The 14,736-nt window shown below is 29.2% G+C and overlaps 3 protein-coding genes across 3 annotated transcripts, besides 4 other annotated features; all 3 read left to right on the top strand.

The window, feature by feature from the left end:
- Positions 1-549: 549 nt before the first annotated feature.
- Positions 550-1,092: a mobile genetic element.
- Positions 1,093-1,530: 438 nt separating this feature from the next.
- Positions 1,531-8,090, top strand: TVAGG3_0192770 (aggrephagy protein; the record flags this gene model as incomplete). Its single annotated transcript, XM_001296534.2, has 1 exon — positions 1,551-2,147. A coding segment is annotated over one exon (597 nt), but the record flags the coding sequence as incomplete, so codon positions are not given.
- Positions 8,091-8,820: 730 nt separating this feature from the next.
- On the top strand, positions 8,821-9,471 carry TVAGG3_0192760 (transposition; the record flags this gene model as incomplete). Its single annotated transcript, XM_051226040.1, has 1 exon — positions 8,821-9,471. The coding sequence occupies one exon, from the start codon at positions 8,821-8,823 to the stop codon at positions 9,469-9,471; it is 651 nt and encodes a 216-aa protein (XP_051111026.1).
- Positions 8,821-9,748: a mobile genetic element.
- A 469-nt stretch (positions 9,749-10,217) lies between these two features.
- Positions 10,218-10,623: a mobile genetic element.
- Positions 10,624-12,218: 1,595 nt separating this feature from the next.
- TVAGG3_0192730 (spectrin binding) lies at positions 12,219-13,270 on the top strand (the record flags this gene model as incomplete). The annotated part of the gene is made up of 1 exon (XM_051226039.1): positions 12,219-13,270. A coding segment is annotated over one exon (1,052 nt), but the record flags the coding sequence as incomplete, so codon positions are not given.
- Positions 13,271-14,137: 867 nt separating this feature from the next.
- Positions 14,138-14,175: a mobile genetic element.
- Positions 14,176-14,736: the final 561 nt, after the last annotated feature.

Raw genomic sequence — 14,736 nt, 5'->3', positions numbered from 1 at the left:
CTTTGAAAAGGAATGTATGAATAGCTATAAAATGATGAGAAGATGTTTTATGGGTTGCTTCCATTTTTTCTGAAATAAATGAATAAATATAATGCTTATACGTTTTCATATCTTTTATATTCTTAATAACGAATGGTATAGACCTTTCCACTTCGTCTTCCTTCGGTGCTGTTCTTTCATATGAAACATTATTGGTATCTTCAATAATGAAACCACAATCACACAAAATTTTATAGGTTCCAATGGTTTCTTTTGATATTTTATCTAATAAATCAAAAACTTTATCAACACCACTGCATTTATTTAAATAATAATTTGTGTAAATATCATGATCTTCTTTCTTAATCGTATTAGTTGCATATGTCACGTTTTTAAGAGCTTTTTTGAATTTTTCGGAATCTAAAGGTGGTGAAAGTAGGATACAGGGGTATTTTTCATTATCAATAAATTGTAACTTATGTTTACGAATAAATTTAGTACCTTCTTCTGAAAGTGTTTCGTCTATTTCACCATCTAATAAATTTTATGTTGATTCTGAGACATAATTTTTATATCTTTCTTCATGAGATTTCTGTACTTCTGATTCTGAAGCTGGGATATTCATTAAACCCTCTACTTCATTTTCATTATATTTTTCAACTTCTCTTAATTCCTTAATTTTTTCATCTATTTCATCTCTTATTTTTTCCAGTCTTTCAATTTCATTATATTCATCATCTTTAATCCGTTCTTCATAATATTCAGGGAAAACATCAGGTTCTTTAGGTTTTTCTTTTTCTTCAGATGTGGGATATAAGAAATTTATAACATCATCTTTATTCATTTTTCCATCATAATCGAAATCATTTAAAAACTCCGCGAATTTTTTACAATTTCTTAAATAATATTTATCAACTTCATAACCCGCCTCCTCTAATATATCCTTTATTTCCACGTTTGTGAATCCTAAATTTTTAACGTCGTTAGTTTTGACGCTCATTTCATACAAAATAAAAATAAATTATTCAAAAAATGTAAGACATGAATTTTTAAAGTTTATTTTTCATTCAAATAATCATTATTTCTAATTTCTTTCTTCTTTTTCTCGTTTATGAGGTCTTTGATTATGACTCCATTGATTCCATTCAGGATTTAAACATTGTTTAATTAATCACAGAATATCTGACATCATCTATATATAGCTTCTTTTATAAAAGATAAAATAAATTATTTTAAAATTAATGTTAATTTTTAATGATTTATGTATGGGCTGAGTGTAAATGTCTTACAATTTTGAAAATTTTTTAAATCTTGATTTATTCAAAAACGTAAGAATAAAAACCGTAAGAATCATACATTTTTTACTTCATATGTTAAAAAAAATGATACAAAATCGCTCGATATTGTATGAATTCTTACGTTTACAAAAAAAGTCACACAACCCGTCAACATATACTACTAATTTTGCTGGTCTACCTTTCCATATATGATAAGAAATTTATATGTTATGAATGAGATACTATTTAATATAAAAAGATGATGCATGAAAATAAAAGTTCAATTTTTTGAGAATGCGGCGATCCTCGACCGGTCCTTCAATATTGAAGACGGAAGGGGATGAACCTATTGCCGATAGATTCTCATCAGTTCTGCATCTCTTCACTAAGACATATGATTTTCTTGAAATCGAAAACCTGAAATTTTATATTCCTAATATTCCTAAGAAAAATCTTCAACTCATTTCATACGATGTAAACAACATATATGAGTGCATCACACGTATTCAAAACACACAAAATCTCTTTACTTTTTCACCTCAATTTTTATCTATCTCAGTTAGTATGAATTCAGTCGCTGGTCTTATTTGTAATGCATTTGGTTGGCTATTGACCCCTATAGATGACTCATTTGTCGATGACTTTTTCCTTCTTTTCAACTCTTTAGTTACTTCTTTATACGTCGAATTTAACGAATCCATACTTCTTTCATTACACATGTGTCTTACATACTATTACAAACAAGGATTTTCACAAATTCCTCAAAAATCTTTAACACAACTTTTAACAATTTTCTTACACATGAACAAATTCAGCAAAAACCACATCTCATTCATATCTATTATGCTCTGTGATCGTGATAACTACGAAGAAATCGTTGTTACATTGATTCACTTAGTTAATCAAATCAAAGGCACTACAGACTACGATTTTAGATATATCATCAACATGTCAACACCATACTTTCTTAACCTGAACGTCAATTCTATCGATTTATTTCTTCAAATCGCACTTCATACAAACCAATACGATATCTACGATTCATTTATCGAACTTTCACACAAAGTCTATGATTTATTCAAATCTGCGTCCAACCGATCCTATTTCGAACTTAAAAACTACAAAATTTACGAACTTGAAGCTTATCAACTTCAACCAGATGATATCCTCTCTTTACCTCTAGATTTACGATGCATCCATCCATCAGACATCGAAAGCAAACTTAAACTTGACGAATTCTTCAGTGAAGAACAGTTACGTATTATTGGTGTTGTTCAACCTATCATTGACTGTCCAAAAGAATCAATTCCAGTTACATTCTTATCAGAATTCACATACAAACTTAATGTTGAACGTGATGTTAGTTGTACTAACGAGTTATTTATGTTTTTATGTTCATTATTAGTTTGTATGAACAACAAATTTATTCCTACTGTTGTTTCAGATGCAATCTATTCATCTGCACAATTATCCCCATTTTTTACCATTTTTTCCAACAAAAATGAACAAGTCAACTTTATTCGTCAAAGTTTATTCCAAGGTATCATCAACAAATGGCCATATCTTCTTGAACATATCATTTTTGAATCGGAAAAATATCCATTGCTTTTTGCAGAACACGTTATTCGTCTTCATGGTCAAAAAGAACAGTCACAAGTTGATTTTATTGTTAACAAACGATTCTTTGAATCAAGTATTCGTGTTATTAGTTATTTGATCCATTTGAAAACAGAGAACGAAGCATGGTTTTCCATTTTAATTTTTTTAATTGAAGAAATGAAGAAAAAGAGACAACTTTTCACAGCTTTTTCATCACAAACATTTGTTACTTGTTTCATGCTTCTTAGTTTTCACCCATTAACATCTCAATATGTTTTTTCATCATTTACGGACATCATGGTTTTACCTGATCGTGACGAAAACATCATTTCCTGCATCCATTCATTCTATTTTTATTTGTTATCATATTATAACAACCAACAACCATCTTTTTACCATTTTATTTCTATTTGTTTGTCCAATTTAATTTCACATTTATCATATTTCACTGATTTGATCGATTACTTTATAGACTTAGAGAAACCCATTCTTAACTTATTCTTTTTTAGTCCAACACGTGAAATCCTTTGTGTTGTTTTGAGTTTTGTTGCATTGACACAAGTTAAACACACAGGAAAAGTTATAACAATTGAAAACAGATCATTGTTTTCTACAAGTATGAAGAAAGCAGAACCAAATGGAGCATCAGACCAAACAATATCATTCATGATATCTTTGATGGCAAACAACAAATCTATATCAGGAAAAGATTCAATGTTTATTTTACAAAATGAAATAATTTTGTTGTTGTTTATTTCTGTCATGGGAACAAAATCAATTTTATTCTTTGGTGATTTATGCAAATTCTCTAATACAAATATAATACAATGCCACAAAGTGAACTTGATTTATTGATAATCAAAGCAATAAAATCGTTCCCAAATGATTTCGAATTTAGAGGTTTCAATTTTCAAAATAATATTTTGAAAAGTGACATTGAAAATTTTTTTACAATTTTAAATTATATGTGTCAATCAATTAGTTCAAAACAAGTTTGCTATCAATATTTGAGTTTAAGCATTCCAAAGCCAAACTGCGAAATCGACTCTTTACCTATTAATTACTTAAACATCGCGTTGGCACAATGTTGTCACAATCATAATCCAACAATTTTATTCCAAAAACCGTCGGAATACAAACAATTCTTAGATTTCAAAACTGAAGAAATCAAGAACGGTTTTTCATTTTGTTTTTGGATTAACATTGATTTCTCGATCAGATTCTCCTTGAATATACAACCATTGATATTTTCTTTGGCGGATGACAGTTCTTCATCAATTATTTTATATTTGAAAGGAAATTCTTTGATCGCACAAATTTGTGGACCAAATTTAGTTCCTACTTCTGTAACTCTTTCTATGAATGTGCCGCCATCAGAATGGGTATTTGTTACTTTCTGTTATTCGCCAAAGGATGACAATACTTCTCATTTATTGTTGTATATAAATGGAGAACAACCAATTTTGACAATTATCAAAGATCCAAATTTCAAAACTCAAAACTTTTTCGTGCAAATTGGTGGTTATTGCAATTCTGATGCTCCTAAATACACAAAAAGCGTCATTTGTATATTAGCTGAATGCCATTTGTACTTTTCCGTCTTGAACCAATCAGAAATAATTAATTTGATGAATCATGGAACGATAGAAAACGTGACGGATCGATTACCCAAACTTCCAACGAAAATCAATGATTATTTTCGTCCTATTTATGATCTTTCAAGTAATTACAAGTTCACAAAGACTATTATTCCATTTTTCATGTTGGATAATTTGAGCTCTAATTATATTGAATCAGTTATTGATTTGATAAAACGTTGTGGCGGTTTGTCAAGTGGCAAATATCAAATTGTTTCATATTTGATGAAGAAACACGTGAAAACATTGAATTACGATATATATTTGAGATTTACTTATTTATTATCAGAAATTTCGGATGTTTCTTGCCGCAGAAGTTTAATGAAAGAAATATTGTTAAATCTCGAATTATGGATGGTTTGTTCCAACAAAAACTTGCAGAAAATTGTTGATCATTGGTACCAGAATTTATGTGAAGATGATAACGAATTATGGACTGTTTTGACATTCAAAGATATTTTGAATATAATGAGAGTTTATTTATGGTATCATCCAATCGAAAAAGATTTCATTTTAGGAACAAAACCAGAAAGATTAAGAAACCCGGATATTAATGTAAGAAACATAAGAATGTCTTTGTTTAAACTTTTGTCTAATTATCCACAACAATTATGGACAAAAGAAGATTTGGAATTTTTAATTAGTCACATCACTTCACTTCCTGATATTGAACAACAAATTGATTTATTACAATTGTTGCCGATGTTTTCTAAGCATAAGGATTCCGTTAATATATCCGAATTTTTGTTTAGTTTGTTGAACAAACCAATACCAATGTTGTTTTGCGCAGTTGTCAGATCAATGTTGCAATTTCTTCCGAAAATGAAAGGCGAAATATCAAGGAGATTGATTTATCATGTTTCTAAAGAACATTGCACTTTAGAAATGTTGTTACAGCTCAGAGCAATGCCTGATGAATATTCTTATACTTTCCCTGTAATTTGTTATATTGCACACGTTATAAATAACGTGGATGAATGCGTCAAGACAGTTTCTATTCTCAAGGATATGTCGAAAGATCATAATTTCTGTTTAAGGGTAATTAATTGCCCTTATTGGTATATTTGGCCAATCATTTTAGCAATGAGAATTCCAGAAGAAAAACAAGTTGAAGCAGTCATTTTACTTCATTTAATTTATATACAAAGTCCGAATGTTGAATTATTGGATGAAATAATTGCGTTTCTTGATGTTGTTCAATTAGAAAAAAGTGATATGTCAATTTTTACATTTAGATTTTTGCATTTATTATGTAATGTCGAAATCGTTGATTGGAAACTTGAAGAAAAGATAGAATTAGTACATAGATGCGCAAAATTTTTGTTTTTCCAATTTTGTCAAAACGGTTTTGTAAACACCGCTTTGAAATTATCGTTTTTGGAGTCACCTTTCAAAAACGAAACGATTTTCAGACAAAACAAAGTTGAATTCTTTATAACGGACATCAGTTCACTTTTGTCACTTTTGAAGAAAGCCACAAATTTACCGAGATTAGTTTTTTGTGTTGATTTATGTGATAATGGTCATTCTATATTGTATTCTTCATTGGCAAGTGCAATTGTTTATGTTTTACAAACAATTCCAGAAGAAAACAAAACTACGACATTGCAAACAATCAAAAAACTTTGTGAATTCTTTTTGAAGAATTATAACCAACAAACAATTTTGGACAGAAATAATGAAATGAAATCATTGATGTCTAGTTTTGGATTCTTCGTCAATACAATGATCAATTCTTATCCAAGAAGAGTCTACGAAATCATTTCAAAAATGTATTCTTATATAAATACATGTTTTCAAAGTGAAACCGCTCAAACCGTCAAAAATATTTCGACTGTTTCGTATCTGAAATTGCATGAATATTGTTTGAGTGACAAATCAGAGAAACTCAAGACAGAATTGAAAGTTTGGAAGTTTTTGAGAAAAACAGTCAATGAAATTTCGATTTGGAAAGATTACTCCGATAAAAACTTCGAAAGGATTGATTTAACAATCAATAACTTCATGCAGAATGATACGAAATGGTGGCCGAAAGCTCCTAAATACAATTTCTCATTCACGTTTAATGATCAAACTGAAAATCTCATAAAAACGAAATGCAAACGATACAAAATCAATCAAACATATAATGTCATTTTTGTATTGTTTAACAATCGTTTTATTTTGACATCTAAGAACAAAACACGTGAATACGAGACAGCAAAGATCAAATACGTATTCAGCCATTGTTTTAAAGCAGAAACAGGTGTCGAAATAATTTTGACAACAGGTGATACTTTTTTACTTGATTTTTCACCTCACAAATCATCATTAATCATCAAAGGAATTTCCAAATGCCAAATTCCGAACTGCCAGTACATCCATCTGTACAAAAACATTGGAAATGCAATGTCAGAAAACTCAAATCTGACAGCGAAATGGTTGAACAACGAAATCTCAAATTATGAGTATTTGATGCTGCTTAATTTCATTGCAGGAAGGAGTTTTAATGACTACATTAAATATCCTTTGTTACCGAGATTGACAAACCCTTCTTCTAAGATCGCAATGAGAGATTTTAATACAGATCCTCCTGTTTCTGTAATGACAGAAAAATGGTTACCTTTTCTGAGGTTTACACAACCGTTAATAACCGCCAATTCAAATTCAGATATTTCCATGTCATCGGAAAATATCAGACTCAGTTTAGACGAAAGTTCTGCTTCAGAAGCAAGTTTTTACGAGAACAAAGATTTTAGTGTTTTTTGTCCAGATTTTGAAGATTTCGAATCAGCTCTAAACTCCCCTGTTTTAGAGTTTTCTCCCCCTTTCTTTGGCTGTGGCATTTTGTTCAAAAATTTACAACTTCCTAACTATTGTAAGAACGATCCAAATCTTTATGTTTTCATCAACAAACTTATCCTTGAAAGTGATTATGTTTCTAAGCGATTGAACGAATGGATTGATTTAGTTTTCGGTGTTAATCAATGCGTTAAAAATTTGCCACAGTTGTTTTTCATCAAACATGACATCAAGAAAGTCAATGAAAACACGAAAGCGTTTAATTTCCAGACAAATATATCACATCTCATCGCATCAACTATTTGTTCTATTAGTCACTCATCAGTGAAAATCAACTGTATTACGATGAAACAAAACATCCAAATCAAGATCAATGTTGAAAATGGCGATATCGATTACAAGATCAATGACAGGAACAACGAAAGCGTTTTCGTTATCCCAGACAAGAAAGGATTTGTCAGTTTGGATTTTGTTCCCGATAGTTATCATGTTAATGAATACGCAGTTTATGGAACTACAAACAAATCTGCATTCATTTTCTATAACAACAAAACGAAGAAGATTGATCCTATCTTGCCACACGACACTCACATCTTTGTTTTAGAAGAAGAAACAGGATCGATGCGAGTCTGTTCTAAATCAAATTTGCTAGTTTATTTGGACTGCAAAATGATTGTTCGACATTCAATCCAACTTGAAGAAAATCCTATTTCTATCAACTGTTCGAAGAATTTGTTGACAGGTGTTTTGTTCTCAACATCATTTGTTTTGTTTGACTGCTGTGGGAATGTTCTGTTTCGAATCTTATTACCACCGAAACACAATCTTAATAATAAGTCATTTTCGATGGTGATTTTTTGGTGCATTCGGAAACAATTCATTGGCATATTTCCATTCAACATCAATAAATCAGAGATTGAATGCCGAATATTCAATTTCCAGAATGATATTTGCATCCAATCGTGCTGCATTTGGCTTTCTAACAAGAGTTTTTACACTTTCAGCGCTCATGGGGCGTTGAATATCATCCCATTTTCTGCTTTTTCTTTATTTGTTTAGATATTATTATATTTATTTATATTTCATGTATATCTTTTTTATTTTATTTCATATAAATTGTATTTTTCATTATAATTACAAAGAATGGTTTTTTTATCTGTGATTTATCTATAAATTATTGAAAAGTTCAAATTCAGAAAATATGATTAATGATAACAGATAAATTTCATTGTTATAGAAAATTGGAAAATTACAGTCAAAAGTGACAAATGCAGAATTCTGAAATAGAGTAATCTATTTTATTGAATGTAGCGAATCATTTCATTGTAATTTCACTGGAGATTTACTATCGAAAACATATGCATTCAATACAATAATTGTATTTTATATTTATTATCTTTTTTATTTTATTTAATATTGTAATGCATGAAAATTCGGTTCAATTCATTTTTGACACTTTACATATCGGATGTATTATCTAAGAATTATATTATAAAATAATAATTTTGTGTTTTATAAGTTTATTTGTATAAATCGATTCAAAAAAAATGGAAAGACAAGAAGTGGATCTGCCAAATGAAAATCAGATTTATATTACGGCATATCTTGAATATTCTATTGGCAAAAAGACAGCAGACCAAGTTGCAAAAGATTTGCACATAGGTAGAAAAAAATTATTATTAAAATGGCAAGAACTTGGTTTAAATCCAAAAAAGCTCGGAAGACCAGAAACTCCTCTTAGAACAGATTTGTTACCAACCATTCACGAAATAAAAGCTAAGTACAATCTAGGTTATAAAAAAGTTTTAGAGAGTTACATACATGATGACACAGTTTCATTTCACGATATGCTTAAATTATACGAAAAAGAGAATCTTTTCAAATTTCGGCGAGATCCAGAAAAAATTGATGAACATCCAAATCAGTATGTTTCCCAATACGTAAATCAGCAATGGCATACTGATTTAAAAAGCTTCAAAGAAGAGACAAATGGTACCAAGCATACTTATCATTTAATTGCCTTTATCGATGACAGATCTCGTTTTTGTATTTATTACGAAATTCTTCCTGATAAAACAATGAAATCAACTTCAAAAGCTTTACAAAATGCTATCGACTCTATCAAAATTATTCCATACGAACTTTTGACAGATAATGGATGCGAATTTACAGGAAAGGACTTTAAAAACGTTCTTTAAGTAAATGGCATTCAACACCATCGGACAGAACTTACACACCACAGTTAAATGGTAAAATAGAACGGTTTTGGCAAACAATCTTTTCGGCTCGCCCAGATTTTATCGAAATAAGAGAATTTTTACCTCACGCAATAGAAGAATACAACACAGTATGGGTTCATACAGCTCTTAAAGATCTTTTCGGTGGAAAACCTACTCCAAAATCAATTTGGGACCAGGGTCCTAAATGGACAAAGGACTTAAACTCAAATCCTGAGTTCGAAATACAGCCTCGTAACTAAAAATAAAGTAAAAATACGAATAAACATTTTATTATAATTTAAATAATTTTTTTATTCATAAAGTAATACGATATATAGCTAAGCTATGTAAGGATATTCTGATGCTGAGAGTTTAAGAACTTTAAATTACGTATAGAAAAAAATTCATTTAATATTTTGTAACATTTTTTAAATTGATAGATAGTTAGATTTTGTAGGGGAAGGTAAGATTCTTTGTGGTAATAATGGTCGTTGAAATTAAAATGAATGTAAGATTTGTGGAGAAATTGTATAAATTTGCATAGTGTTAGATTCAGAATAGGAGCATATGAGCCAGTGATTGTGTCTAATGTTTTTAAGGTGCTAATTGGAAGTAGAAAAGAAAAAAAATTGTTGCAATAACATCATATTGCAAAAAAGTTTTTAAAATATGATGTATGAATAAGAGTATGATTGGTATAGATTTGGGTTGTATAAATGTGATTGAACAATTGTTAATGGAAAGTTCAAAAACTTGGGTGCAATCAGTTCTGATTGCACCCAAGTTTTTGAACTTTGTATAAGGAATTGTTGGCTATGATGTACTGATCATGAATCAGTACATCATAGCCAACAATTCCTTCGCAAACAGCGGGAAACTTTGTCTGAATAGTTTAACATTCAGACAAAGTTTCCCGCTGTCGAGAGGAATGGAAGGGTAAGAGGTATATATGAATGTATACCTCTTACCCTTCCATTCCCTCGAGAAAGTTCAAAAACTTGGGTGCAATCAGAACTGATTGCACCCAAGTTTTTGAACTTTGTATAAGGAATTGTTGGCTATGATGTACTGATCATGAATCAGTACATCATAGCCAACAATTCCTTCCCAAACAACCCGAAATTTGTCTGATTCCACACTAATTTTATTAATTTATCTAAACTTTTATCCTCGTCTACAATTTAATCATCAATAATTATCTCTTGTTCTATTTCACTATTATATATATATATATATTTATATGATTTGATTTAAAAAAAATAAATAAATAAATTAATAAATCATTTACTCAAATATATCAAAAGTTTTATTTTTATATATAAAGATAACTACTTTTAAAAAAATACCCTATATATTTTTGCCATGTAAACTTGTCACTTTTGTCAGAAGTGAAGTGAACCGAATTTTCATGCACAACATATTTTATTTAATATAAATTGTATTTTTCATTATAATTTCAAAGAACAGTTTTTTGCTATCTGTGATTTATCTATAAATTGTTGAAAAGATCAAAATACGAAGTGAGTATATATGTGTTGAGAATGAAGTAATATACAAATATTTGTCAATTTACTTCTGATTCCAGTGTTTTAATTGGCAATATAAACTAAATTGTTCTTATTTTTCATTAAACATGACTTCTAAATATTTTGTCTGTGAAAATATCTCGAAGTCAAATAAAACAAAACTCAAAATATGATTTTTATATTGAAATATCATGTTTTTGCATTATTTATGCGTTGATTTTAGAAATTACACATTGAGTAGATTGATACATCCTTAATATATCATTTACATATCGCATTTTGATTCGATTATCTTTAAGTATCTATATCCAATGAATGAAGTATTTATGGCAATAAAAAGTACAATATATTGGATGTTGAGAGGAACATGATATGAGAATGAATGGCGTTCAACGATTCACTGAAAAGTTACTCCCCAAAAAGGTCATCATAAGATATAATTTTTTTTTCAATCTTCATTTTATTTGTATTATATTGCGATGCTTTCTAAATAGTATGACTAAATATGTAAATATTTTTATTTTATTTCCGTCATATGATGAAATACTTTTAGAATTTTCAATTTTTAGCCTCAATTAAATTGGATGTAATTCAATTTTTGAGGCGGCTCATTGAAAAAACTGTAAATATATTCGTTTTCAATTTTTGGCCGATCAAAAGTACCTTTTTGAAAATAAAAATTATTATTAATTATTTGTGATCTTGATCTAAGCAAAATGTAACCCTTCATGTATTCCTTCCATGTAAGGAGCTATTTACATTTTTTATCTCATAATGGAAACTTCAGAATGCTCTTTAAGAAAAATGATTGGCATTGTTTTATTATGTAATTATTCTCAAAGATTTTGTAAGTACTTTCAAAAATAATTGAATAATGAATGGGATTTTTAATTCAATTTTATTTTTTATTTAATATGATATCATCTCTTTGATAAGGATGATCGGTTTAATTTTATTATGTAATTATTCTCAAAGATTTTGGAAACACTTTCAAAAATAATTGAATAATGAATGGGATTTCTAATTCAATTTTATTTTTTATTTAATATGATATCATCTCTTTGATAAGGATGATCGGTTTAATTTTATTATGTAATTATTCTCAAAGATTTTGGAAACACTTTCAAAAATAATTGAATAATGAATGGGATTTCTAATTCAATTTTATTTTTTCTTCAAAAATTGTCATAATTGTTGAATATGGAATCTCAGGATGACCAGCATGCATCTAGAGAGCTGAAGGAGATTTCAAATGATTTATTTGCTGCTTACGATGCAATATACAAGATTCAAACACTTGATGATGATGAAATCAACAAAATTTTCGAATTTATCAAAGTACGATGCTTTGGAATACTGAGAATTTCGCCAGTTGAGATCATGCAAAGGATTTCTGATGAGTTTGTCTATCAAAATCGTTACATTAGATCTTGTTGGTCATTGTTCATTAAAATTTATCAAGAATATCGTCCCAAAAGAGTTACGCATATTTCAGATATTTTTGATTACTTTTTTTACAAGGAATACGAGTTTACTTTAAGTGGACAACATCCAATAAAATTTATTGAATATGAAAAACAAAATATTTCATTTGATATTCATATACCACATACAATTTATCGTGCAATTATGGATGATGACATACGATCATTTATTTCTCGCACACAAGAAGAAGAATTTAATATTGACCATAAGCTTAAAAGCGATTTTTACCCAGAGAATGAAGGTGGGTATTCATATCTTGAGTTATGTTGTTATCATGGTGCAGTTAATTGTTTCAAATTTTTGAGAACAGAATTCAATTTAGAAAACATCACCAGTTATTGTCTTGCATTTTCTTATTTAGGTGGAAATATAGAGATAATTAATGAATGTTTAAAGAATTTCAAACCGGATAGTCGAAGTATGGAATATGCAATTATTTCACGAAACCCAGACTTTATTATGAATTTAGTAAATGAATACCACATTGAAATTCATTTAGAATCTTGTATCGGACATGAAAATGTTCAAGCATACTGCATGTATTATAATGAAACAAAAAATCTCAATGCATGTTTTCCGTATTCAACATGTTTCCATTATTTACCTCTTTGTCAATATTTCTTATCAAAACATCCAAACATCAATCAACATGCAATTGGATTCAAAGGAAATACTGCTCTCCATTTTGCAGCATGGGGAGATCTTATTGATATTGTTCAACTTCTTCTTTCGCATGGTGCAAATATCAATGAAAAAAATGAAAATGGGTGGACAGCTCTTCACTATACAGCAAATTATAATGCTTTAAATGCCACGTGCCTACTTGTCAAAAGTGGTGCAGATATACATATAAAGGATAATAATGGTCGCACTCCACTTCATTTAGCAGCAGTAAATAATTGTATTGAAACTGCAGCACTTCTTATTTCGCACATCAAAAATGTTGATAAAGATAAAACTAATTTGGGAAGAACTGCTCTTCATTATGCAGCCATTGGAAACAGTAAAGAAACAGCAGAACTACTAATTTCAGCAGGAGCTGATATTAAAGCAAAAAATAAAAATGAAGAAACCGTTCTTCATGCTGCTGCACGGAATAATAGTAAAGAAATAGCAGAGTTTATCATTAATTATCATGTCGATATCGAAGCAAAAGATGAAATTGGACAAACTCCTCTTCATGAAGCAGCAAAAAATAATAGTAAAGAAACAGCAGAAATCCTTATTTCAAATAATGCAGATGTCAATGCGAAAGATAACTTTGGACAAACAGCACTTCATTTGGCTGTACAAAATGAAAAATATGAAATTTCAGAATTGCTTATATTAAATAATGCAGATATCAATGCGAAAGATAATTCTGGTCGAACAGCTATTCAATATGCAGCATCAAAAAATTTGAAAGAAATAGCAACACTTCTTATTATGCATGGCGCAGATGTCAGTTCGACAGATATTGAAAATCACACAGCTCAAGAAACCATCAAGAAACAGCAGAATTTCTTATGAATGTTGCAATCGAAAGTTCAGATTCTTCTTGAATTTTGAAAAAAAATAGTTATTCATGCTGTAGTACAATATAATAGTGAAGAAACAGTGGGACTTCTCATTTTAAATACTCTTCATGAGGTTGTAAAAAATGAATCTCTTCATTTATTGTATTCAATTTAATAATTTTACTTTAATTTTTAAATTTATCAAAGATTATTTGTAAAATTATCGACATAATGAATAAAGAGTATTTGAATTTTCAATTTGCAAATTGAAATTTCTAAATTTACCCACAAATCAAGTTAGAAAATTTGAATTGAAGAATGAAGTAAAATAATACCAGCTTCAAAAATTTGTGTCTGTTTAAAAATGAGAAATGTTAATAAAATTATGGAATGAATGGATCATTCTAGAATGGGAAAAAAAGTTAAAAAGTGGGAAATTGAGAGTGTTTTGATCGTCTTTTTTACTCTTTTTCACTCTAAAATAACCCGAATGAATGGGAGTTTGAATGCCAAGTGTAGGTGCTCTCTAAGATATCTATGCCGGCAAATGATATCTCTGGATATGTTTCGAATTCATTTTCAACTTCGACCTTTATTAGTATTTGCTATACAAGAGATCCAATGGATCTCTTGATGCATGTAAAAAACACTCGTTAATATATCACATGACTGCACGTTCAATAAAACTTTCACTTGTCCATTTGTATCCTTATTTGTTTATACTCACATGTTAAAAT

The sequence above is a fragment of the Trichomonas vaginalis genome, chromosome IV, assembly GCF_026262505.1.
Source record: "Trichomonas vaginalis G3 chromosome IV, whole genome shotgun sequence".
Classification (NCBI taxonomy): Eukaryota; Parabasalia; order Trichomonadida; family Trichomonadidae; genus Trichomonas; species Trichomonas vaginalis.
This window is presented reverse-complemented; position numbering and strand designations above follow the sequence as displayed.